Source organism: Pavona decussata, unplaced genomic scaffold (genome assembly GCF_977016875.1).
Source record: "Pavona decussata unplaced genomic scaffold, jaPavDecu1.1 SCAFFOLD_41, whole genome shotgun sequence".
Classification (NCBI taxonomy): Eukaryota; Metazoa; Cnidaria; class Anthozoa; order Scleractinia; family Agariciidae; genus Pavona; species Pavona decussata.
The window spans coordinates 1,592,536-1,617,440 of NW_028145463.1; the positions used below are offsets into that span (position 1 = coordinate 1,592,536).

A 24,905-nucleotide genomic window follows, 5' to 3' on the forward strand; every position below is an offset into this window, starting at 1 on the left:
AAAAATGCCTACTTGCCAAAAATCAGCATCTTATTGCAATTTGGGGGCCAGATATTAGCTCTGTTATGCCCTGGTGACTCCATACAAGTCCTTCTAATTTTGTCTCAGTTCCAAACGTTTATAGCCTGCGAATGCAGCCCAGAGAGACTGTCTGACGGCGAAGCGCCCCTCGCGGACCAGAAGCAATGAGAGGCGGCTGTATTCGCAGGCTAAAACATCAAGAACTGAGACCTTACACTTTTTGGACAACCTTTGTCGAAATAGCCGTATACAAAGGGTGGAGGGAGGATCCCAACCCAAAGCAAAGCAAAACTCAGAGCAAAACTCAGAGTTAACATTTTTAAAAATGAAATTTAATAACTAACTAAAAAATTACATTTGGCCTGACTCCACACCAGTGTATAGCTAGAATCAATCGTGCGCCGTAAACAAATTAAAACTAAGGATACATTGGTACTCAACAAATGTCAAATCCTTGATCAGTTGTCTCCTAGCTCGTACATTTGTCAGAAAAAATCAAAAGCAACGAAACATTCTACTGTGATGTCCACTCGAGTTGATTATAATTTCAAAACCACAGGATAAAAATATTAACGAGTAACTATCAAGCTGTTATTGAGAGCATAAACTCTAAGAATTATGCAACCGAAATATCCTCCTACTAAAAAAAAGAAAATCTATATTTTCTGAACAACTTAAATCCCAAAAAACGACTTTTCGTACAGCGAAAAGCAACATTAAAATTTGTGAAATGTGATTGTCTAAACCTAACACACACTTTTCTAACCTACTTTTTTGTCAATTCAAAAATTCGACTTGTCGTTTAGACTGACACAGGAACCCTTAGTCAGCTTTTCCTCCTTTCAGGGTGTGCACATCAAACTGATATTCAGCAAGAGGGTAGTTTGCTCCATTTGTTCCCCACATTCGCTTCAGGGTGTTAACGTGGTCGGATAGTTCTTTGATGCTTTCCACTTGTTCTCCGAGAAATTCTGATTCCAGGAAGTCTTGCAACTGTCAAGAAATAAAGGAAGTAAATTTGTTTAGAGCTGCAACTCTTCCTTTTTCTGTTAGGAGACGAATATGTAAGTCACAGAGAAGTGATTTCAGAAAGTTTGATATCATGCATGCCATTGAAAGTTGATCCAAGTTTTTGAGTCTTGAAATCCTGAGTGCCTAGTATCTCAAATGGCAGTTGCTCGTTACTTTACGTTGTGGTGCTTGTTATGTTGTCCGAGGTGGTTCCAATTATAGCGCCAATGCAAATGTGATCCAAAGGTGATGGCTGTTGAAACCAAAAGCTGTTATGCATGCAGTATGTTCCTGAAACACTATTTAATACGCTGTACAAAATGGTTCTAACGTTTGGGTCTGTGGATCAATTTTAAAGCCTTTGTGGCTGCTCAAATAAATGTTATCATTTTGAGTCGTACCTTCCTAGTATTGTGCTTTTTATTATGCCGCAAAGCACGTACAACTGAGGTGGCTCAAACTTTTGTTCCTGTTGATGAAACCCTCAACTTTTGTGATTTGCTGCTTAATTCTCAGAACTATTATCACAGCAATCAGTACAGAGAATGTAGCATCATACCTGTGGGTCGTTGTTGGAACTAGCAGTGTTGTGCAATTACAACAAATGTCGGTACACATCTTTTTCCAACTTTAGAGCCTCCTCCATGGCGTTCAAACCATTTCCCCATTGGTCCTGACAGGGCGTCTATAAAACAGAGGCAAAACAGTATAGCATGCTTGAGTATGGACGAATTACCACCCACTATATTCCATCTTTGCGACTATAAAAGATTCTTCTGACAGCCTTCGTTGAAAAACATCTCAACGTCCTTTAAATAAACACTGAGCGCTTTAAGAATTGTTTTGTAAGTAGGCTATGTTTTTATAGTGACTTAGCAATATGATTCAGCTAGAATTGTAGTATTATTTTTCTTTCAATTTCTTGCTTGTAAATATACCCCCAATCTTCACTTTTTCATATTATATTATTATTATTATTATTATTACTATTATTATTATTATATAAAGAAAACTTAAATATTCGTACCAAACCAAAATTAGAACGGTCATGATCAAAATATAGGGAGTGTTATTAAACCGACAAAAAATACGTGAACGAAAATATTTACTTATAAGGAAATGAACCATAACGTTAATATATGATCACATCGTTGTTTTGTGGTCACTAAAACCATCACAAAGATTTTGTGTGTTGTAACAAAAGAAAATGGCAGACGAAAAGAGGTTTATAGACGGCCTTCTCCGAGAATTGCCTTCGCTTTTGGAGCAAGCAAGCAAGCAGACATCTACATTGCGAGAAAATTAACGTATTAGAAAATATGCGATGTCGTCTTGGTGACCTGGCAATTCGAAGAATAACGCCCTCTCGGACGCCGATGGCCAAATCGGCGAAATCTCGGCACAGCGGCCTTTTGTTTTTGTACTAACGATATGCCTGAACAGTGAACGAAATTCGTCTACTGGATTTGAAAGACAGGTCGTGAACTATTGTTGTTGCTGTCTAGGATTTTGTAAGAGGCCGGCTAAAAGCTCATTTGTTGACGGTCTGCGGCGCAAGCTAAACTGGTGAATAGTATTGCATGCTGTCTGCGAATCACGAGCATGTTCGACAAAGAGTTTCGAAGGAACGCGTGCTCATAACGTATATATATATTTTTGTTGATGTTTATAACGTCTATTTTCGTTAATGGTACAGTAATGCTATTTTTATGTTATTGCCCATAACGTATTTATTACTTTCTAACATATGCGTTTTGCTTCATAGCGAAAATATTTTCATTCAAAATGTATTTCCATGTCAGTTTTATAACACCTATTTTTTTTATCGTGACCCTTACAATTTTGGCCTTGTCGGAATTGATATTTAAGTGTTTCTCTATATTTATATTCTATTGCGTGTACATGTACTCTCCCATACTGTCATTCTTAGGTGTATGAGAGGCTAGAATACATTTTGGCTATAGCTTCAGAGTCTGCAAAGTGAAATTCTTCAAATGAAGGCTATTGGGCAGTAATTTCCTTTGTTGCTTTATTACCGTATATCTTTAGAGATGTTTCGCTTCCAAGCGATGTAGCGGGTCCGGTTTAAACTGTAGATACCTAAACCCCTATATCAAATTAAAGCTTATAGAGCTGGCTATATATCAGACTATTCCAAGAATTTTGAAAAAAAAGAATAGTCGAATTTTTAGCGCTGTTTTCTCGACTCATTTTTTTCACTTGAAGGGGACACTTTAAAGGATTAAAGGGCTAAAACATAAAGGGAATTTGATCGTTTGCCTTCAAATTTGGACAGTAGCTAGTTAAACATATAAACAACAAGAAACGTGTCTGCGAATTTTTTCTTTTGAAATATTTTTTTTCCGAGAGCGATTTTTGTACAATTACTCCACATTTTTTTAAATGCTATTTCGAAAATGTTCTGTAACTTTTCACTGCAATTGAATAGGGCAAAACGCAGACACGTTCTTTTAGCGCTTTGGGTCCGGAAGCTGAGAAAGAAATTAAATTAGCGAAAAACAAAATTCGCTTTGACTTGTAGCTATCAAAAGGTGATTCGGACGCTCGCATTTAGAGGTCGTGAAAAATTCGACAATTCATTTTATTTCAAACGTCTTGGTATAGTTTGATAGCCAGCTTTATAAGCTTTAATTTGATATAGGGTTTTAGGTATCTACAGTTTAAACCGGACGCGCTACATCGCTTGGACGCGAGACACCTCTAATGGTAAACGGTAACCTTAAATAATTATTGTTAAGTGACATGTGCGACCTCCCAGAAATGGCCTGGACATTTGATTTGAACCCAAAATCTCATTAAGGCAACTTGATATTGATAGATGCCTATTGATAATAAAGACAACTTAACTCGCCATGATGTGGTGCAACTTGACACGGCCTCCACGCTTGTTCTGATATTCCATCAACTGTTAAGTTAAAATCAAGATAATTAACTTTCTCAAAACTTGATTCCCTTCTCTCGTCAACTAATCTAGACTGCAAAACAGTCGTATTTTTTGCGAACGTGAGCGACGGTCAATATCGAACGAAAGGTCTGGAGCGGGTCTAAAAACGGCGAGGGAGAACGTGTGAGGCTCGCGCGCTTTACACGAGAGGATCACGCGCGCCTTCTGAAAACGTCCGTAAACGACTGTTTTGCAGTCTACAACTAATCTTTCTCTTCAGCGAGTGACTCTTTCATTCACCTTTTAAATATCAAGGTGCAACAGACCAAAATATGACAACACAAATATACTCATGTCTAAATTAAAACATAAAGAGTGGATAAAAAATTAACTTTGAATATTGTTTCATGGTAGTCCTTGTGCAAATCCTTGGACATGTCTTGAAACGGGCAGCTTTTTAGCCTACCTGTCAGGTGAGATTTTTAAAAAGAACTGTTGTAAGTTTGTAATGTTTATTTGAGTCATTTTCAGTGTCCCCAATTAGCAAAACACATTGACACTTAAATAAAGTTACTGCGATAATATCTCTGTTTATCGAAGCCAAGAAAGTAAATGCAAATGAGGTTTTCCTGGTCAAGATGATACTATAATTTCATTATTATTATTATTATTAAATTACCAGTCGCGCATGCTTCAACTCCTCCTCTGATGACTCCTTGAAGAACTTTTTGAACCCAGGAAGATCGATGTCATCACGGTCAAAATGCATGGCCTGGATACCAAGGAACAAACATAAACTTAAGAAAAGCGATATTCTCGGATGACACATACCCTTCCCTATTGTGAACTTAGGTAACTCACAAAACGACCACTCCAACTGAAAATACAATTTAGCATTCTCCTGTACATTTGAACATCCATAACTAGCTTTATGTCCCTGCAGTGTCTGCAACAGCAGATGCTGGCATTGTTTTCAAAGGCAGTGGTTGGATTAATTTAGGGCCTCCTCTAATGAAATGATTGATCATCTTACCATGGATAAGTAAGTGTAGTGGGCAAACAGTTCCCTGTTTATTTGCTTGTTAATTTCCTCTTCAGTGTTCGTTTGGAAGGGAGCCACACGTGGCAAAGGAGCTTCTGAAGTCTTTTGTCCTGTGTGGAGGACAGTGGAAATAATGTTATAGAGTCACAGGACTTGACATTGTTGCAATAATTATCAACACTTCAATTCATGGATGAGCCAGCTTACTGTTACTGTACGAGTGTGTCCGCTTGTAGAAAGTTTTGTGAAAGTTTTCGGTGGAGCTGTGCTTGATATACTGTAAAAGTTGGGTCGAAATTCGAAGTTTATGTATGAACTATCAAATGAAAGTTTGTGAGTAGGGTATGCGGTTTGTCCTGTGAAAGGTTGCAAGTACTTTTGCCTCAGTTGATGAAAATATTAAGTGTCACTAATTCACGTGAAAACTGGTAAGCAGCACTTTCCTGTAGTGCTGTTCCTCGTGCTGAAAAAAGCAGTTCTGTCATGTGTGACCATTCAATAATTGAAGCCTTTGACCGGTCCTTTCCAGCGTTGCTGTTTAGTGCAGTGGTTCTAACTTTTGGATTTCTGGGTGAAATCCCTTAAGTGTCTATCTATTTGGCAGTAATTACCTCTGGTGCTGTTTTTTGTGCTGGACAAGGTGATCTTAATTTTTCAGTCTGTGGATGAAATCCTAAAGTGTGACCATTCAAATAACAGCTATTGAGTAGTACTTTCCCGTGGTGCTGTCTCAGTTGTTGTGCTGGACAAGGTGGTTTTAACGGTTGACTCTAAGGAAGAAGGTATAAAGTGTGAGCTATTGACTCGTTTTCTTCCTCTTTTGCAAAATGGAATTCCAGACCTTTGGGTAGTAGTAGTATTAGAGTATGTAAAACTCACCATTATAATCCTTGTAGTTGTTACCATAACCCCAGTTCATGTTCGCCTAGTAAAAAAGCAGTGAAATGTATATTACGTAAAGGACCCTGTAGCAGCTTCTGATAAAGCTGTGAGGTGTCTTCTGATTTGATTGACGTTACCGTGATTAGCGCATTAATTTAGGCAGATAGTTCAAGGTAAGAGCCCTTCACCCTTGTGATGAACACCTTAGAAGACAAGTTAGAGCGAAATTCTCGGAAAATAATCAAGACCCGCGAACATTGGTAGACAACAATTTACTCAAGGCTTTAGTCATGTTACGTTAGTTTGTGATTCTACAGCGAGATTTATTGGCAGATTTGGCCGCTCTTAAGTCTCTTAATTACCACGTGCGCATTACTATAATATGTGATCATTTCAAGCCATGATCTGAGCTCAACGATACGTAGGTGTTTTCTCAACGTAATGACTTCAGTTGACCGCTTCGATGTAAGGACGCTCCAAGGACCCCGGTACCGAACATTTCCATTCTGGCTTGAGAGTCAACAACGAGGGTTAAGCGAACGCCTTAAGGAACTCAAACTGAAACAGTAAATTTGCATGACTTGAGGTATGAGCTGAAATTAGACCATGGATTCCTATGAAGTGGAAAAAATCGAACAAGTTAAAACATTTGAAGGTGCACATGCTGACAACGAAGAACTTTACGAAAACAGCCACGTCGATACCGAAGAATGCGAAGAACGATCGGAACGTCGCAACAGAAACCGCACTGAAAAGGGCTTACAAGAATATTGGAACAGCTATGCAAGGAAAACATTGGTTGGGACGATGCTATACCTGATGAACTATGGATGCCGTGGAAGATATGGGGAAGTGAACTGTCTCTCCTGGAAGTGATAGAAGTCCCAAGACGTTTCAAGGTAAAGGGAATGGATAGCCCCAACAAGATTGAGTTACATCAATTTTCGGACGCTAGCACAGAAGGGTATGGCCAGTGTTCTTACCTCTGTCTTGTGGACACAAGCGACCAAGTACACTGCTCACTGGTGATGGAGAAGGCACGTGTGGCTCCTTTAAAGCTGATCACCAAACCGCGATTTGACCTAACAGCCACCCTGGTGACCATCGGACTTAGCGGCATGCTGAGCCAAAAGTTTAGACGCGATAAATTAGAAGAAATGTTCTGGACCGATAGCAAAGTGGTTCAGGTAATATATCAAACACGAGAAAGCATATTTCATCAGATATCCAAACACGAGGTGTTTAGATGTCTAATGAAACACACTTTCGAGTGTTTGATATGGCTTCTCAAATGATCTATAATTCTTGAAGAAATTCAAGGCTAAAGTTGGCAAAATTTTAAGGTAATTAGGATCACACATCCAAACCACGGTCACGGTAGTGATTTTCTTTGTTTTCTTTTGACGAATTATTAATATGTTTGACAAGTATACATCCAGAACGATGCACGTTGCTTCTACACCTCCTAAATCAAGAAACAAACCGTACCAGAACAGTGGCACTATGTTGACGGAAAGAACAATCCCGCTGATGATACTTCTTGTGGTCTGAGTCCCCAAGACCTCCTGTAATCGTCAAGATGGTTTCAGGGACCTTCCTGTGGGACGTCCGCGGTAGCTGGAAGGAATTCGATAAGAGTGAGCCCCAACCCCTCCAGCTGGGTGACAAAGAAGCATCACCCTAGCTACCAGCAAGAAACAAACCGCGACCCTGCTTCAATGCCTGGAATACTTCTCAAGCTGGTTCAGTCCAAAACGTGCCGTAGCTGTGTGTTTGCGGTATTGAAAGATTCTACTGGATTGAGCTCATGGAAAGCAGATGACTACAGAAGGAGTAAAGACAAGATATGCAGCATGCGAGTATAACGCAGTTGACGTGGAAGATTTAAACGCAGCAGAACAATAAATCATAAGACACATGCAAAAAGAAGCTTTCAAGGAAGAAATCAGTAAGCTGAGGAACGTGGTCAAAAAGGATGAAGTTAAAGGAGCTAGTCCATTGTCCCTTCTAGATCCATTCCTAGATCGAAACAATCTAGTGAGAGTTGGTGGATGCATCAAGCAAGCAAGTGTATCTCAAGACATAAAGCGTCCTGTCGTCCTGCCAGGACATGGACACAGAAGCAAGATTCTAGCACAACATTACCATGAGAAAGCTCTACATCAAGGAAAGGAGATCACTGTCAATGAGATCCATTCCTCTGGCTACTGGATCATACGAAAGGCACAATGGACTCCAGGTTGATTCACAAATGGGTCACCTGCAGAAGGCTCAGAGCAAAGATCTAGGAGCAGAAAATGGCAGATCTCCCAGCAGACAGGCTAACACCCACCCCTCCTTTCACATTCTGTGCAGTGGACTATTTTGGACCTTGGTACGTGAATGAAGGACGCAAAGAACTCAAGCGGTGTGGAGTCTTATTCACCTGCCTAGTCACAAGAGCAATTTATCCAGCAGTGGCCAAAATTCTTGAACACGGACTCGTATATTAATGCCCTTCGCCGCTTCATATGCAGACGTGGTCCCGTGTGCCAGATGCGCAGCGACAATGGGTTGAACTTCATTGGAACACTAAGAGAACTAAAGGAAGTGCTAGCCAAAATGGATCAAGATCAAGTCAAAGCAGAGATGTTGAAGGAAAATTATGATTGGGTGAAAGTTAAATATAACTTCCCCCCTTGCCAACCACATAGATGGAATTTGGGAGCACCAAATTCGAACCGTGAGAAGCGTGCTCTCAGCTCTACTGCATGGAAAGACCACCACTAGGAGTATTTAAGTCTGCCGACCTTTATTGAAGGAAATGGTGGTGACAGGTACAACACTTAACCAATGAATTGTGGTGTTGATAGAAAAAGAAGTTTCTCCTTTCTTTGCAGGAAAGGAAGTGGATCCGCCCAAGGAAAAATCTTCAAGTGAACGATGTCATCATCAAAGAGGATGACATACCTAGAAGCCAGTGGAGAGTGTGCGGCATTGAAGTTCTGCTGGACGAAGATAGATTAGTTGGCAGAGTGAGGGTGGAAGTTAGCAGTTAGAGCCTAGCATCAAACGGAAAGAGAAATCAGCCACTGTCAATGTTGGAGAGACCGATTCACAAGATTTTGCTGTTAATGTCTACACAAGATGAGTAAAGACCAGGGAATCCCCTTTGAAGGGTCATCACGTACAGAAGAAATGCATGAGAACCCAGTATAAACGTGCGCTGGACTTATAAACCATAAATAAGCAGACCAATGTGCAACGTCTGTTATCATTTGCAAATAAGATAGTACATATTGAAGTACATTAAGGAGCTAAATAAAGAGAGCCATGTGCAAGCTGTGAGATGGCTCTGATCAGATTGACGTTGCTTGTGATTAGCGCATTAGCTTAGGTAAACATATAGCTCGTGTTTCAGTTCAAGTTAAGACCCCTTGTGATACTTAGGTGTTTCCTCAATGTAATGATTTCAGTGACCGCTTCGATGTAAGGACGCCCCAAGGCTAAAGGAATAGAAAATAAGGAAAAGATTGATGATCCTATATTGGTCCGATGGTTTAAATATCGACTGCGTATATATCAACCCGGGAATCGAACATTTCCATTCCGGCTTGAGAGAAACCATTACAGACCCTATGCTGCATAGTTCAGTAACGGTGATTGTAAACTTCATTCGAGAGAGGAACTGGCCACTGATGGTACAGTGGTAATATCCATTTCAAGCGTTTCCTAAAACCACTGAGAATTCTTGTCAAACAGGGTGTTCAGTTTGGGGGTTGTGAGGCAGGAACGTAATAGATATTTTGAAATCTCATACATACGTAAAGGCTTTTTAAATTCTCAGATCTCGGGGGGAAGGGGGTGAGGGTCTTCACAGAGTCTTTACGGTATTCCTCTTCCAAAATGTGGTTAAGTTTTAGGTTACTTTAGCTGTTTGAATAATTTTCATTACTTTGAAACTGAAAAACAGAGGTTTACAGTGTATCTGATTGTTTTCTCGAGAAAAAAAGGCAATACAGTTGCCCTTGGGAAATGGCAGGTTGCCGGTTCATAGGGGTTAGGTGATAAACAAGGGCTTGTCAGAATTTACCACAAGATGTAGTAGGAAAGGCACTTTGGTTTGAATACAAAGCTGATGAATGGTTAGAGGCTTGTGACAACTATTGCACAATATACTACTAGTTGGTCACAAATTCAAAGTTTCTCTGATAATTGTTGCTAAAATGCTGCCTACAAAAGTGACAAAATTCATCCTTATCAAGAAAATCCTGTGACAAGGTCTTAAACCACATAAAGTAAGTGGAGAATTCCATGGTTAGGATCGATGCTTCAAAACAAAAACAAAAAAAAATTGGCTTTGGACCCTCTTAGTAGAACCTTGACAAACTACATGTATAAAATTTTGGGTGTTTGTGGCCAGGCAAATCTACGTGACATTGATTCATACCATGTACCAGCATTTGAAATGCCATCATCGGAATTAATGTCTTCAAATTAGTTCCATTAGTTTAATATTACAGTGATGACTGTTTCAGGACTTTCATAATTGATCGTTTAGGACGGTGCCTCCCTTTGCTACTGCGCTAGATTCTGTACTTCTAGAGATGGTGCTGATTCTTAACAGCGGTGTCTACTGAAACAAAGATATCTTTACATGGTTTATAACTATAAGGGAAAAGCTGATGTTGGCAAGGATTGTTGGAATCCAAAAGTAAAACTGAAGCCCAATTCACACCAACAAAACATGTTTAATTAAACCAGGTTTAACAAAATGAAAATTGGTAACAGAAACCTGAGCCATTGTCTTTGACATACGATTCAAGTAAACTTTAACTTATGCTTTCATTTGTGCTAAATCTGTAGGCGACAAAAATCGAAAGCAGCTTATTATAAAGGAAACAATTTTAAGCTGTGTTTAACTAAACAGCGATTAAACATGTTTGAGCCTTGGTGTGAATGGGGCATAGGAGTAACCGCTCATTTTTCATAGATAATTGCGCTAATCAGTTTGGAAAAAAATGGCATACATTCTTTTGCATTTGTAACACTTTTAGAATTATTGTTGCTTAACTAATTATCTCTGAAAAATGCTTGCCAGCCCAAGTTTTCTTTTCGATTTCCAATAGCCCTTGTTACGATCTGCTTTTCCCGCGTTCTTGGAGAATATTTTTCTATAAAAATAAACGCTAAAAGCGAACGTTCTTTCGACCGCTCAATGGTCATTTCAAAGTCAGTGTTTAGGATAACTTAGCATGTCCATGTATATACAATTGTGAATGTCTATGAATAACTAAGTCGCCACAGTGCATGAGAGCGCTAAAATATGTACATACAAACAATAACAAATACAGGCGTAAAAAGCTGGTAGAATAAATAACCTTGTGCGGATCGCAAACACTTAATCCAAGAGACGGCAATAGTAACAAAAACGCTAAAAGGTGTAGGTAAGAACAATGAAGTAAAAAAAAAAAAAAAATCATAATTTCTATAGCGCCGAAAGGTACATAAAGCCCTAAAGCCCTTTACAATTCTGAGAATAAGTTAAAAATGTATACACAACAAATGTTAGAAGCAAAAATATAAATAAAATACATTGAAAAGATTAAAACTATCAAACCAGTTAGGATGAACGCTTAGCTATTTTTAATTTAGAAACGAATGTGAAATCACTAGACTGATAACATGTCATCTGAAGCAAAAAACGAATTGAATATTTCCCAGTACATATCTCATAATTTACCATTTAAAAGCAGTTCTGAAGAAAGAGGTCTTGAACCTAGTTCTGGATAGTTAAATAACTTCACGCGGATAGAATCGCATTGTTTCTTCAGCTTTAGTTTGAGCTCACGGATGAAAAGCACCTCAAATATCAGGCACTCGAGCCTTCAGGATTTTGAAGTTCGGTGCAATGTTGTCTGGCGCCTTTTCATGTTTCTTTCTTAGGTGATTGCCACTAGGCGATCATTTCAGTTTGTGTTCGTCAATACATTGATGCAAGTGTCGGCACTTTTTTTCCGACATGATCCGTATCGCACAGATCACACTTAAAAGAATGAACAGCGCGTTGTTGGTTAATGACCGGGGTTTTTTTTCGTTTACTTTGATTTCATCCTTGATCTTAAGACTGGTGGAAATGTGACGGGCATCGGCATTTATCTTCTGGCTAAGATCACCAAGTTGTTTGCGAACTGTATTCGCTGATCTTTGGTCTTTAATGGTAGGACGATTCTAACGGGAACTTCTCGCTCTCCAGGAACTTTTTGTTGGGGACACTCAATCTCCGTAACGTTCTCCTCCACAAATTGTCGGATGGTGGAAAAGTTTCCAACTTTGAGGCGACTTTTAAACGGACGGTAAAGCATTGATTTGAGCAGCAAATTCTTGTTCTTTACATCAACGTGGCTTTGCTGGTGAGGAAGTAGCCCAGTATCGGTCGGTTGCTTATAGACCTTCGTGGCCAACCGGGAATTGTTTCTAATAATCTCTATTCGCAGGAAGAGAAGCCTGCCGTTGTCCTCAAGTTCCGTTGTAAAACTGATTGAGGGGTAGCCTGCGAACGCAGACGTATTTCCGGCTGTCGAGATTCTCTCCGCCGAAAAATATGAATCTCGACAGCTGGAAATACGTCTGCGTTCGCAGGCTAATTGAGGGGTGACTTTCGTTCGATGTTGTGAAATTCAGAGGCAGTCGGAGTAATCAGGCACCTTGCTGAGTTTGTCATCGAAGTAACGTTTGAAGAAGGCTGGCATCTTACTTTGAGTTTTCAACTGTTCTTCTACGCTGCACATAAAAGCTTTGGACATGAGTATCCAAGCGGGCAACCCGTTACAACTCCATCCACTTGTTCGTACACGTTTCCCTAGAATTGGGACAGCTGATTCTTGGTCGCAATTCCCAGCAGCTCAGTTAGGTCCGTTTTTTATGTTGAGGTTGCGCGTTTTGTTAAAATAATCGTCCATAAACGCTTTTTCTGCCAGAATTTATATTGTTTCATTTAAACGTAGATTGGTCATCAGGGAAGGTAAATCGTAGGACACAAAGATGTCCTGATTGTTGCGTAAAAACACTCTTAAAATCAGGAGGCACCGTCCTTTATGGGGGTCGACGTATGTGCAGTTCTGCCACCAATATTTCAGCAGAATTTTTTGTTTGTTCTGCCGAATCATCATAGGAACGCTAAACTAGGGAAGGAAAGGAGGGGAAAGATGTCCTATGTAAATATTGTTATCACCTGAATATGATTTGCAAGGTTGCACGATGCTCTTTGCGCACAAGTAAGATCGATACCAAGAAAGAGAAAACTGGTCACAGACAGGTAAACAACAGTATTCTGCAAAGAGAAAATAATATGATTAGTTGCTGAGAAGGATTGTTCTTGAGTGAAGGGTTTCGCATTTCGTGCGCATGTGCATGAATCTAGATACTTTTTCTCTTTCTTTTCCAATGTATGGCTTTGAAAATCCTACTCACGTGTACTTCGGTAACCACATTCTATGAATTAGTCCCAGCAAAATGACGGATGAACAAAATTCTCAGGAAATGTTAGTGGATTACACCTACACTGTCAATATTGAATTTACTGTTGACCCGAAGGATTTATTCCACGGTTGATGATTTTACAGTTATTTGCATGCGAATTAATGCAATCACCGGAAAAATCATCTACCGTTAAAACCGAGTTATCTACGCTCTTCCGAAGGGTTTGTAAACAATTTGTTCATAAGCTAATAATTTGACACGAAGAATACTAAATATGTGTTTAGACCTATGAATGACAGCGACGGGGAGGCTCAAACTAAGAGGGGGGCCTTTTTAGCCCTCGTAGTATGCAAAGGGATAGCGAAATTTTAGAATCTAAGTAGCAAAAAATGAGTGGAAATTTGTGGCAGAAATTACAACTTAGTAGGCATCTGTTTAATCAGTATTTTAACCGGAAAGTTCCTTCACAAAGTGGTTTTCAAGGAGTTTATCTTTTGAGGAAAGCAGCCACTTTGTTTGTTTGTTTGTTTGTTTTACTCTCTGGAGCTAGGTTATCTGGAAACATGGGGTGCTTACCATTTACATGGAAAACCAGGAATTTCCAGTTGGAAAATCAAACGGTACGTATCATTCCATATGGAGTACTTCTGAAATTATAGGCTTCTGGTCAAAGTGATACATTTTATTACTCCGTAAATGGGATTTACAGCTGATGTTCATACATTTTGCATGTTACCCATCTTCTGTTAAGACAAGCTAAATCATTTCGTATTTATGCCGAAAATTTCCATCCGTTTGGTTTGTGTAAATGGTAAGCACCCATGTTCTCCAACATTTTTGAGTGTGTAGACTTGTACACATAGTATTTGAGATGATCTGTTTCAAGTGCTCCGCCACTCCCAGCCATGACATTCTTTAGCAATCAAAACATGACTACTCGAGTTGCTCGAGCTCAGATCACACGCAGTGCTGCAATGGACACAGCACTGGGAAGTTTCTTTTTAGAGAGTTTAAGGCCCGATTTTTACAAACAGAGTTTACAGACTCTTCGGATGTGCATGTACTAAGTTCACGTCCGCTTTCACTGACAGTTAGCTGGTTACGCATCAGCACGGCGAACAAACCATCGAATGCTTTAAAATCGCCCCGATAGAAAACTCATTTTTGGAATTAATCTACAGAAATGGTAAACCCAAGCTATAGATTAAGTTTCAGATGACAGATTCAATACTCGTAAGAGCGGGAATTATAGTTAGACGTCCTTTCTCTTTTGCTAATTTATGCGGATTGGACGCTATTGCGTAGTTAGATTTCTAAGCAAACACGCAGTCCTTTTTGTCTCAAGCTGAACAAAAGTGACATTTAGGAATAAATTCAAGCCATTTGTAGCGAAAACGGAGAGTTTTAAAGGAAGGAAACACGGAATACCGTTTGCTGGCGAATTGCCCACCATCCATACCAGTTTCATTGCGTGAAATGAAAGCTCTCTCGTGCTTTTGCAAATGTATATGGCAACGAGAAAGAAAGCCCAATGTAAGCATCATATAGTTTAGCACTTACCATGTTTAAATGGAACTGATCAGTTCTAGAAATCACTGTATCTGAGAACCGAAGCAGAACTGGTTTCCTCCCAAGCAGTAAAACTGTAAATTAAGTAATTAAAGCAAAATGATGTATTATATTTGGCAGTAGTCATGCGAGCTATCATGTGAGCTTAACTTTCACCCAATAGGAAATGGGATCGCCGTTCTCAAGGAATTTGTTATGACGATTGCACATTTTGTAGAGCACGTGCACGTGCAGTGACCAGTTGAGGCCACTGACTTTTCGTTTTCAACGTTGTAACGGCGTGGGGGAAAGTCGCCCGACCTTCTTTCGGTTGATTTCTGTAACGTTTTTGTTGTTTATTTCGCTTGGGAGTGCACAAGGCCCACGCAAATAGGTTTCCAATCGTAAACAAGCCAATTCAAACCTTGACCTCTAACCGAAATTGAAACCAAACTTAGACGTCACATGGATTTTAAATGTTTTTGAACGTTAATTTTGTTAGCAAGACAATCTCGAAACTTGAATCGAGTATAATATATATATGGAATCAAACTCTAACTAGCTGCTTAACTGTACCTGTAAGTTTAGTCATGCGTAGAAACAAACAGGATGGCCAATATTCAGTCGATAGATATCTTTCACAGCTTTGAACCGAAGCGTTGGCAAGATGAGTTCAAAAGTCACAAGAACATTCAGAAAAGTTCTTTCATTTGCGAATTACTTCTAATGCGTGCTTAACGATTTAGTTAAATCTAAACATAGGTCACCCGTTTCTTCTATCTTCAAGGCATATCTACACCGGAAGCCCTGTCTACACAGTCTACACATAATACAGAGCGAAATGATAGAAACACAAAGCATTCACTCGTAAATATACCGCTCAGAATTAAAAGTAGGAGCTATACAATGTGATTCCCAAATACAACGGGTACATCATAATTATATGTCCTTTGCAATACGGCTGGCTACTAAGTCCGTTAAATAATTGAATTAGACGACTGCTTGTTGCAATGTGTTTTACGGACAATACACGTACAAGCTAGGCCACAAACCAGGGAGGCCTCCCTGGCCACAAACATTATTTTCTCAGTAGGAGATATTTTTTCAAGTGAGGACCGCGCCCGGGGGGGGGGGGGGGGTACTCCAAAAAAAATTGGGTAGGGGTGTGCAGCCCGCTTCCCAAAACCCTTACTCTATTTATGACCAAAATCTGCGATTTTCCCTACCCTATTTATGACCTGAAGTAGCTTCTTCTAAAAAAAAAAAAAAAAAAAGAAAACCCAGGACTAGAGTGCAAAAATCTATACCCTATTTATTACCAAAATGGCGGCAAAATGGCTAAAAGCAATACCCTATTTATGACCAAAACAGCCAAAAAACCATACCCTTTGGCGCCGCACATAGTACCTATATAGCCCATACAAGGGAGTACCCCCCCTGAGGACCGCGCGAGACGGTCGAAAAATGAGCGAGTTCCTCTTCCTCGACCCGTGCGATTCTTTGCTCGATAAATGGGGGACGGTTGCAATCTAATTCCAAACCGTACAGGCCTGACTCTACCATTCCAATTTATAACCATGAGTTACTGGGTTAAATGTGAAATTAATTCCTGTAGGGTGTATCCTAAGGTACAGTTATCACAAAAACGTATAAGCACAATTTTTCATGTTTTCTCGGCTCGAGGTCATCATAGCTTTTATTTGTCACTGATCACATATCAGAAAAGCTGTTTGGCCATGTTTGCTCTTTCAAAAATGAAAGGTTTGAAAATTTTGAGTCACAACCATACTTTGGTTACCTGAACAGAGCAGACAATAAACTGAGCCCAATAAATACACTTTTTTTAAAGGGGAGCCGATAGATGACGATCAGAGATGCAAAACAGAACGTATCGGTTTCTTTAAAGTCGCGTGACTGATAAACTTAATTTATATAGCGCTAAAATTATAAAATATTCTAAAGCGCTTTACAGCACATAATTAAAATCAATAAAAAAAGCGGACTAAAGTGATAACAAACTATATGTTAACTTAAAAAGGTATGTCTTTAAACTTTGATTTAAAAATAGGAACATTCGGACTGGATCATATATCGAGAGGGAGTTTGTTCCAAAGTAATGGCCCAGAATGCGCAAACTGGGCCCGATCACCAAAGGTCTTGTGATTAGTTATCGGCACAAAAAAAGAAGTGCCTGGTCGCAAGAGCGTAAGCGATAGACTGAAATGGAATGTGGTAACAGCAGTTCTTTAATGAATTGTGGAGCTTGATCGTTAACAGTTTTATAGACTAAAAGCAGGAGTTTAAACTGAACGCGATAAACAACTGGAAGCCAATGTAGGTGGAATAAGGCAGACGAGATGTGATCAAATTTAGGTATACCAAAAATTAATCGGGCAGCTGCGTTAAGCACCGTTCTGAAGACGATCAGGTTGATTTTTAGGAATGCCAAAGAGAAGAGAGTTGCAATAGTCCAAATGTGGACTGCAGTTCACATTTGAGTTACTAATGCATTTTTCTTTCCAATGCACGCTTGGGAACTGGCACAGCCCGCGCACGCGCAATGACAATATGTCCACCCTTATCTCTCACTCGTCAATGAGCACACTATCCTGCAGAACAGCGAACGACAAAATCGTAAAATTCCCTTAACGGCAAATTTAAATTTGTAGTTAGTTAAAGGTCCCCACTTTAAAAGCGCATGAGGCGTTTGAGTGCACCATAGGCCGGGATAGTTTGTGTACAATTCTTATTTCATCTTTATATAGTTTCTTTTTGTAACGTAGAAACACAGACAAAGAGATCCTAGCTCTCTGTATTAGAAAAAAATCGTAGCTAGAGCGCGAGAGCGAGTAATTGCCAGAAAAGTGAACTTAATTGCATGCGCGTGAGCTCTAGGTAGCGTAGAGGCAGGGTTGGTAATCAGGGGTACACTCTGAAATATTATAAGAGCTAAGTACCTGAAGATATGTGCAGCCCTAGAGTTTATGGTTTGGAGACATCATGTTGTCGTTTAATAGGTTGTAAATTTGACTGAATTTTTAAGCCTCCTCTAAACCCCAGTCCGGGATATTCCTGTCTTTTTAGAGCGGTTGTCAGTTGGGTGTCGAAAGTAATTCCGCGTTTATATTATTTTGGTTTTGCTTTTCTTCGGTCTGTGATTGGTTAACAAGATTCGCGCCATTTTCTCAACGAATGAAAAACAAGACCAAAACCAATCATGGCTTGGTAGCACGTATTCTCCCGCTCTTTACGCCTTACGACATGATAATTGCTTGCCAGCACGCGTTTTCCCACGCTTTGCCCCTTCGAATTGCTAGCAGGCGTTTTCCCACGATTTGCCCCTTCGCATTGCTAGCACGCGTTCTCCCGCGCCTTACGCCTTACGACTTGGTAGCACGCTTTACGCCGGTTGTGTGTATCCGGTTGTAAGTTCTGATCGGTTCATCGTCCTGTTTACGTGTTGTTTGATTGGCCAGAGGGGTTATTCACACACTCAAAAGAAACCGTTGTTAATCTATTTACAATTCTGATTACCGCGATGCATACTTGGCTCTTGCTGCAATATAGAAAATGAAGACCGTAAGGACTCCACTGTGCACTTTAGGAGATGAAGAAAGGTTGCGAGATCAAACGAGAGCAGGCACTTGACAGAGAGGAGACAATAGCCCTTTTCACGATTGATTTTTCTCATTGCATTACAATGTTATCCAACGTGGATGCGAGGCAATTTCGGGCTAAAACTACAAAATAGCCCGAAATTGCCTCACATACATGCTAGATTTCATTGTAATGCAAATGAGCAGAGTTAACCGTGAAAAGGGCTATTGTTTTCAAGTTGAATTGGTAATCGAAGGGTACTCTATTACATAAGCTATGTACATGCTACTGCTTACACTGAGACTGTAGGCAGAAGTCGACGAGATCTAGCTCGTGCTTGTAGGGGCATTTTCCGAAAGAATAATGAGGCTTTTGTTGAAACTTGCGCGTGCGCACCTGCTATGCTCTGCATGGTGCACATGTATGAAAAAGACTACAAACAGTAAGGAGCAACCTCGGCATGACGACTACCCTTACGCATGTGCCGAGCTCTATTATTAGGCTTCGTTAAGGCTAGGTACGTGGGTATGGTATCCGGGCACGGGTACAAGAGTGAGTCTGAAGGCGGTCTTAATGCTATTTCACCGCACCACGTTTCGGTTCCAGGCCTCCTATTTGGGAACGCGGGCACCGAGCACCAGTCTGAACACGATTTCATCAGTACCGAACTTTTACAATCCAAACTTACACTTTTGTTTTTCAACAAAGCGAGCGAAACTGGGTCAGCCCGGTTTCTATTATGCGTTGCGTTGAGGCTAAAACATGGATCACAAGTGAGGGTCCTTCTTCAAGTAGCGGAAAGCATTGTATTTGTATTATTTTTTTGCCTTTTGTGGTTAGGTCTTGTTTAGAGTTGTTTTATTTTCTGTCTTTTGTTTCTTTGTTTTACGTCATCTGTACTCCCGTACTCACAGATCTAGAATCTACCAAAATTGGTCGAAAGACCGAGCGAAAAAGCACCAAGCTTACGTGCAGTAGGAGTCACGGAGGGCTTCCTCCTTTTCTAACCACGATATTTGGACAAAATAATCGGCTATGCCTACATTGCACATGACTGAAAAATTGTGAAAACCCTATAAAAACACAGACCTCTTAAAGTCTGAACAATGCGCGGACCCTGCCACCACGTTTACGTTAACCGTTCCCGTCCACAACGTTTGCAGGAGGCTGTCAAGCAGTACTTTATTGTAGTGTTTGTGTACCACCTGTTTATGTGGTGCAAGTGAAAAAATTAACCCTGGCTACTTAACTGTCACCTTTATCGTCTTTCAAATCGGGGCTCGCAGCTTCCTCGATCACTTTTAGTTCCTGCTTTGCCTGCTGCTCCACCATTTTCTCAATCTCTGTATCACTATCATCATCATCAAGGTTGCCTTCGAATTGAACTCCTTCAGGAAGACTAAACGATGTTCGACTATCTCTATGGAGCGCGAACTCGTCGTCGTTTCTAACCTGAAGGAAATTTTTCGTAGAATGACGCTTTTTGAGCTGCTCTCTTGTCTTGTACCCGCGGTAGTAACTCTGTATTTTGACCGCAGCCTCTGACTGCGTGCGCCGAAGCTTGCGGACCCTGTGGCCTCTGTAACAAGCTTGAATTTTTGTGGCCGCCTCTTGTTTTCCGTTTAGCTGCTTCCTCGTGTGGAAACCACGGTAATTTGATTGAATCTTGGTAGCAGCCTCACGCTGCATTTCGTTTGCCGCTGCGCTAGCATCTTCTGCCGCTGAATCTTTACTCTCTCTAGCTGAACCTCTACCATCTTTTTCATTCCTAACTGCTTGCCTCGTTTGATGACCCCTGAACGCGGACTGGATCTTAATAGCTGCGGCTTCTTCTTCCTCACGGCTTTCCAAATCCTTGCTCTCCTCCGATACTTCCTCTTCATCAATCCTCTGCAAATCTGGCTTTCCACCAAGCTTTTCTTTCAAGCTTTTTCTGACCGTGTAACCTCGATAACCAGCTTGAATTCTCGTCGCGGCTTCATTTCGCGCCTTCAGCTCCTTACGTGTGTTGTAACCACGGTAACCGGCTTGTATGCGAGCGGCAGCTGCATCCCCCTTTCCTTCAAAACTATCCAGCACGTCACCAGAAGAATGCCATGCCTCCTCCACCTGCTGTTTTTCTGGCGTCATTCGTTTCTGAGTTTCTTGCCTTGCTTTATGGCCGCGGAAAGTAGATTGGATTTTCGTGGCTGCTTTTTCAAGTTCATCTCGTTTGCCTCCAAAAGGTTCATATCTGTAGTAACCATCTATCTGTGACCCCAATAAACAGTCATCATACCCTCGCACTGTGAAAAAAAACCGATATATAAATAATAAACTGAATAATAGATAAGTAACAGTTTGGTAAACAAGGTACTAAATGAGTCAGCTACTAGGTAATTCTTGCTACTGAAGCTGTTTATTATGCTGTTCAAGGTGGTTCTGACCTCTTGAAATCTAACTATCTTGTAACATAAACCCTCTCTATTATATCTCTCTGTACTATAACAGCAATTAAATAAATAAATAAATAAATAAATAAATAAAAAAAGAATAAATAAATAAATAAAAAGAGAATGCTGCCATTGAGCAGTGATAGCTTTTTTAATACTGTTTATTGTGTTGTGCAAAGTGATTCTGTGGATGAAATCTTAAAGTGCGACCGTTCAAATGAAAGCTACCGAGAAGTACTTTCCCGTGGTGCTGTTTATTATGCCGTACAAGGTGGTTCTAACTTTTGATTCTGTGGATGAAATCCTAATGTGTGACCAGTCAAATAAAAGCTACAGAGCAGTACTTTTCTGTGATGATGTTTATCGTGCTGTACAAAATCGTTATAACCCCTGGTTACAACTTTTTTACGTACTCTGTCGTTGAAATACTTGGATATGACAATTAAAATAAAAGCTATTGTGTTGTTTATGTGGTTCTAACTTTTGAGTAGCCTGGATTTCAGCTGTCTCCTCTGGTCGCATACTCCCGTGACAGCTGAAATTCAAGCTAACTTTTGAGGCTGTAGATGAATTCCTTCGGTGTGACCGTTCAAATGAAAGCTACTGAGCGGTACTTTCCTGTGGTACTGTTTGTTGTGCTGTACAAGGTATTTTTTAACTTTTGAATCTGGATGAAATCCTAAAATGTGACCATTCTGTCGTATTTAATTCCTATGGCACTAGTTGGTTATCTGTATTTTACAAAAATAATTTGTTATTGTTGTCTATGATGTAGCCTGGTCCCAGAGGTTTTACTTGATTTTTCCCCGCGTGAGAGAGCCGCGAAGCGGCGAACGCGATTTTTGCTAGTTTTCTAGGGCCCTGCTTACTTTCGAGGTGACTGAAATTAAAAATGCAGAAACCATTCAGGCTTTTAGTTTAGAGAAACTCACCTGATCTGTATCTGTCCGATGATACACGGAAAAGCGGTATGTTACAGCAATAGGACGTTATATTAAAAAAAAAAAAAAAATGTGGGAAATTTTCATCAATGTAATTAACGATTTCGTGAAAATATAAGAAATACAAGAAAGGCACAACACTGGTGTTTACTCACTAATTTTTTCCCAGATCACATTCCTTTTTTTTACGGCGCTACCAGGAAAATCAAAACGAAAGGAAGTCCCATTCGGTAAACGATAAAGAGGAAAAATTTACTTGAGAATATTTAACTTAAGCGAAATAAATTAACAGTTTTTTTATGTGAAAGAAAAATTACTTTTGTGAAACAAACGAGCAGGTGTGCATATGCTTTTAAAATAATAGTCATTCTAAACGCGTGCAATATCTTAATGATACTTATCGCGGCATCGAATCCATTTCTGTTCTCTTATCGCGAAAATCTACGATTTTCAGTCTCGATTTTACCATTTTTGTCGGTAGTTTGTTGTGGTTTACGTATATTTCTCGTTTTCTTCGTTTAGCTCTCGTTTGTTAGCTTCACGCCGCTACACGGGAAACGCGATCACTCGCATAATATATAGCCCAGTTTATTCATCTTAACTAGGTGACAATTAATGCCGAATATTGCGTTCGATCGAAACTTTTCGAAAGAAAAATACACCGAATGATGCCCACCATAGATCCCCGATAATCAATGGAACATTATTGTAAATTGTCTCAAATACCGTACGAAACGTAAGAACAAATTTCATTGCAGATGTCCTAGGGCAGCTGACAGTCTATTAGTCGCCCTGTTGCATATCGATTTTGTCATGATTCTAGAATCAATTTAGGCTGCTAATGGTAAATTTCCAGAATATTGTATACCATAAAACATTGGCAAAAATTACAGTGGTGAACAAGAGGCTATTATACCTTAAAGCTATTCTCCGGTTAACTAGCAGAAATGGTTCTCAGTATTATTTTTAGACTTTTACACACTCATCTTAATGATTCTTTTTCGGCTGGTCAGTCGCTCAGAATTGAAAAAAAATATATATTTTCAGTAAGTCTTGAAAAAGCAAAGTACTGCTCAACTCAATAGCTTTCAAATGACTCGTCACACTGTAAGATTTTATCCACATACTCAAATCACCTTTGTCAGCATAACAAACAGTGTTGAAAATCACTACACGATGGTGTTATAAACCACAGACTCAAAAGCCAGAACATTATTTTACATGACCAAGGTCGTGATAGCTGACAGTGAAGCCGTAAATGTTTCCTGCTGATGGAAATACATTACGACTCTGAATTTTTAATTAGCAATCGCATTTAAAATCCATTTCTTTTCCTGATCTTCATACGTTCAATCAATCGCACGCCGCCATTTGAAGCCTTGGGCTATTTTGTCAGAACCGTCACAGCGTACATGTAGTATCAATTTTTTTTAGCGCAAGTTATGTTAAAGGGTCAAATATTGAAATTGTTGTTTCGATCAGTCAATGGTTACTGTTTAAAAGGAAACAAAGACATCGATCCCACGGGATGTTTCTTGGGTGGTGAATGAAGAAGAACAGTTTACACGACATGAGAGACTGTGTTGTTGATAAGCACCTCGTGCTTATCAAGCGCTTTCTTAGGTTTACTCTTCTACGCTAACTAAACATTGCTATCTTACTGGACACAATCTTTTAACTACAGTATCACTGAAATATCGAACGCTGCAATTAAAACTCCCACCTTCCCTTTCTTGCAACCGTGATTTGAAATACTCCGCGGCAAAGGTGTAAATATCACTCGGGTTCGAACGTAAAATTTCCATAGTAAGTCCTTCGAGTAGGTTCCGAAAACCACTGGGAACTGTCAAACGCAAACGGAGGTTTTCTTGCCCTGTTTCGTTCAATTTCCCTTCCATTGTGCTGATAATGCGACCGATGGCTCAAACCATGAAGTTGATGGTTGATCTTGCCGAGAAAAACATTTTCCGATGGATTATGGAACTTATCCTTCGTCGCTTTGGTAACGAAACATTTATATTCATTGCTATTGTTTGCTGTTAAGGAGGCTATTGGGTTTTATTTTACTCGAACAAAGGGCGATGAGTGAAGCCTCGACGACTGACGCTTTATTGGAAACATTCCGTGTTAACTAATTGTCTAAGTAATTTATGGGATTTTGTCTGTTTGTCGTACCGACAGCTGGGAATACTAAATCACAGAATCATTTACGCCCATAAATTTTCGGTCTGTTCAAAAGTTTATTCAAATTAAAATTTTATCATGCTGCCCTTTAGCTTCCTCTGCTACATCGATGATTAGATATGACTTGACATGTTGTGTCCATTTCTCAAGCGTGACGGATATAAGGTCACGCTATTTGGCGATTTAGGGGTGACTTGGGTGACTCACTCTCTATCTAGAAATTTCGGCTAAATTGGTTCAACATACAATAGAGATTTCTGAGCAATTCGCTTTTATATTAACTCAAACCCCTGGAAATTTCGAAAAAATAATTTGGTAAAATATTGACAGATAAGCAAGAAATCACGCACTGTGAGTACCTTTACCGATGATTATTGCTTGTTAGGTCATACTGACAGAGTTTAGTCGGACAGGTTCACAAGGCAGAACCACTTTTCATACTGTTAGATGCCCAATAAGCGACATCGCTGAGGAAAAGGTATCGGGAGTCTTTAAGCTTTATACAGGTTCCAACAGACTCTGTAGTCAGCAATGCCTCCAACTCATTACTCAACTGGAACTATTATAATAATTCCAAGGGTTAACACAGCTATATATCCGACCTGTCAGACATGTTTAGGCTCCCGATCTGAGAACATTTCATAACTCTAGACAGTACAATTAGGAGCTCAGGAAGAACACAACTTAAAGTAAGCTTAGTCAAAACAAGAGCTCTCGCTGTTGCCAAAGCCAAGATCGGCTAGATCCAAAGCATGCCTTCACGTGGGAACAACGTAACCGTTCAAAACATTAATTATTCATTCGAAATAGCCAGCACATCCTAGGACTTGTGGAGGACGTGTGCGGGCTAACACTGATAGACCTTGACGGATACAAACTTT

General features: G+C 40.0%; 3 protein-coding genes across 3 annotated transcripts; 1 reads left to right on the forward strand and 2 right to left on the reverse strand.

Annotated features, from left to right (window-relative positions):
* Positions 1–331: 331 nt before the first annotated feature.
* Positions 332–14,999, reverse strand: LOC146482972 (soma ferritin-like). The gene is made up of 8 exons (XM_085106628.1): positions 14,883–14,999; positions 13,075–13,173; positions 5,859–5,904; positions 4,971–5,089; positions 4,617–4,709; positions 3,905–3,958; positions 1,592–1,717; positions 332–1,014 (listed from the first exon to the last, which is right to left on the reverse strand). Exons 1-7 carry the CDS (start codon positions 14,883–14,885, stop codon positions 1,628–1,630), a joined length of 504 nt encoding a protein of 167 aa, XP_084962754.1. The 5' UTR covers positions 14,886–14,999; the 3' UTR covers positions 332–1,014; positions 1,592–1,627.
* On the forward strand, positions 6,692–7,413 carry LOC146482973 (uncharacterized). The gene is made up of 2 exons (XM_085106633.1): positions 6,692–7,048; positions 7,289–7,413. Exons 1-2 carry the CDS (start codon positions 6,692–6,694, stop codon positions 7,328–7,330), a joined length of 399 nt encoding a protein of 132 aa, XP_084962759.1. The 3' UTR covers positions 7,331–7,413.
* Positions 15,000–19,247: 4,248 nt separating the features above from the next.
* Positions 19,248–23,840, reverse strand: LOC146482974 (uncharacterized). Its single transcript, XM_085106483.1, has 2 exons — positions 23,564–23,840; positions 19,248–20,752 (listed from the first exon to the last, which is right to left on the reverse strand). The coding sequence occupies exons 1-2, from the start codon at positions 23,736–23,738 to the stop codon at positions 19,713–19,715; spliced, it is 1,215 nt and encodes a 404-aa protein (XP_084962609.1). The 5' UTR covers positions 23,739–23,840; the 3' UTR covers positions 19,248–19,712.
* Between the last annotated feature and the right edge of the window lie 1,065 nt (positions 23,841–24,905).

Excerpts from the sequence above, each read along its gene's own strand:
- LOC146482973 (XM_085106633.1), top strand. The coding sequence starts at position 6,692 with ATGCCGTGGAAGATATGGGGAAGTGAACTGTCTCTCCTGGAAGTGATA. Across the intron at positions 7,049-7,288 it reads CCGATAGCAAAGTGGTTCAG|GTATACATCCAGAACGATGC; the intron begins GTAATATATCAA and ends TATGTTTGACAA.
- LOC146482972 (XM_085106628.1), bottom strand. Across the intron at positions 5,905-13,074 it reads ACCTTGCAAATCATATTCAG|GCGAACATGAACTGGGGTTA; the intron begins GTGATAACAATA and ends CTTTTTTACTAG. Across the intron at positions 3,959-4,616 it reads AGTTGAAGCATGCGCGACTG|TTGATGGAATATCAGAACAA; the intron begins GTAATTTAATAA and ends TTAACTTAACAG.
- LOC146482974 (XM_085106483.1), bottom strand. The coding sequence starts at position 23,738 with ATGGAAGGGAAATTGAACGAAACAGGGCAAGAAAACCTCCGTTTGCGT. Across the intron at positions 20,753-23,563 it reads ACGGTTGCAAGAAAGGGAAG|TGCGAGGGTATGATGACTGT; the intron begins GTGGGAGTTTTA and ends TTTTTTTCACAG.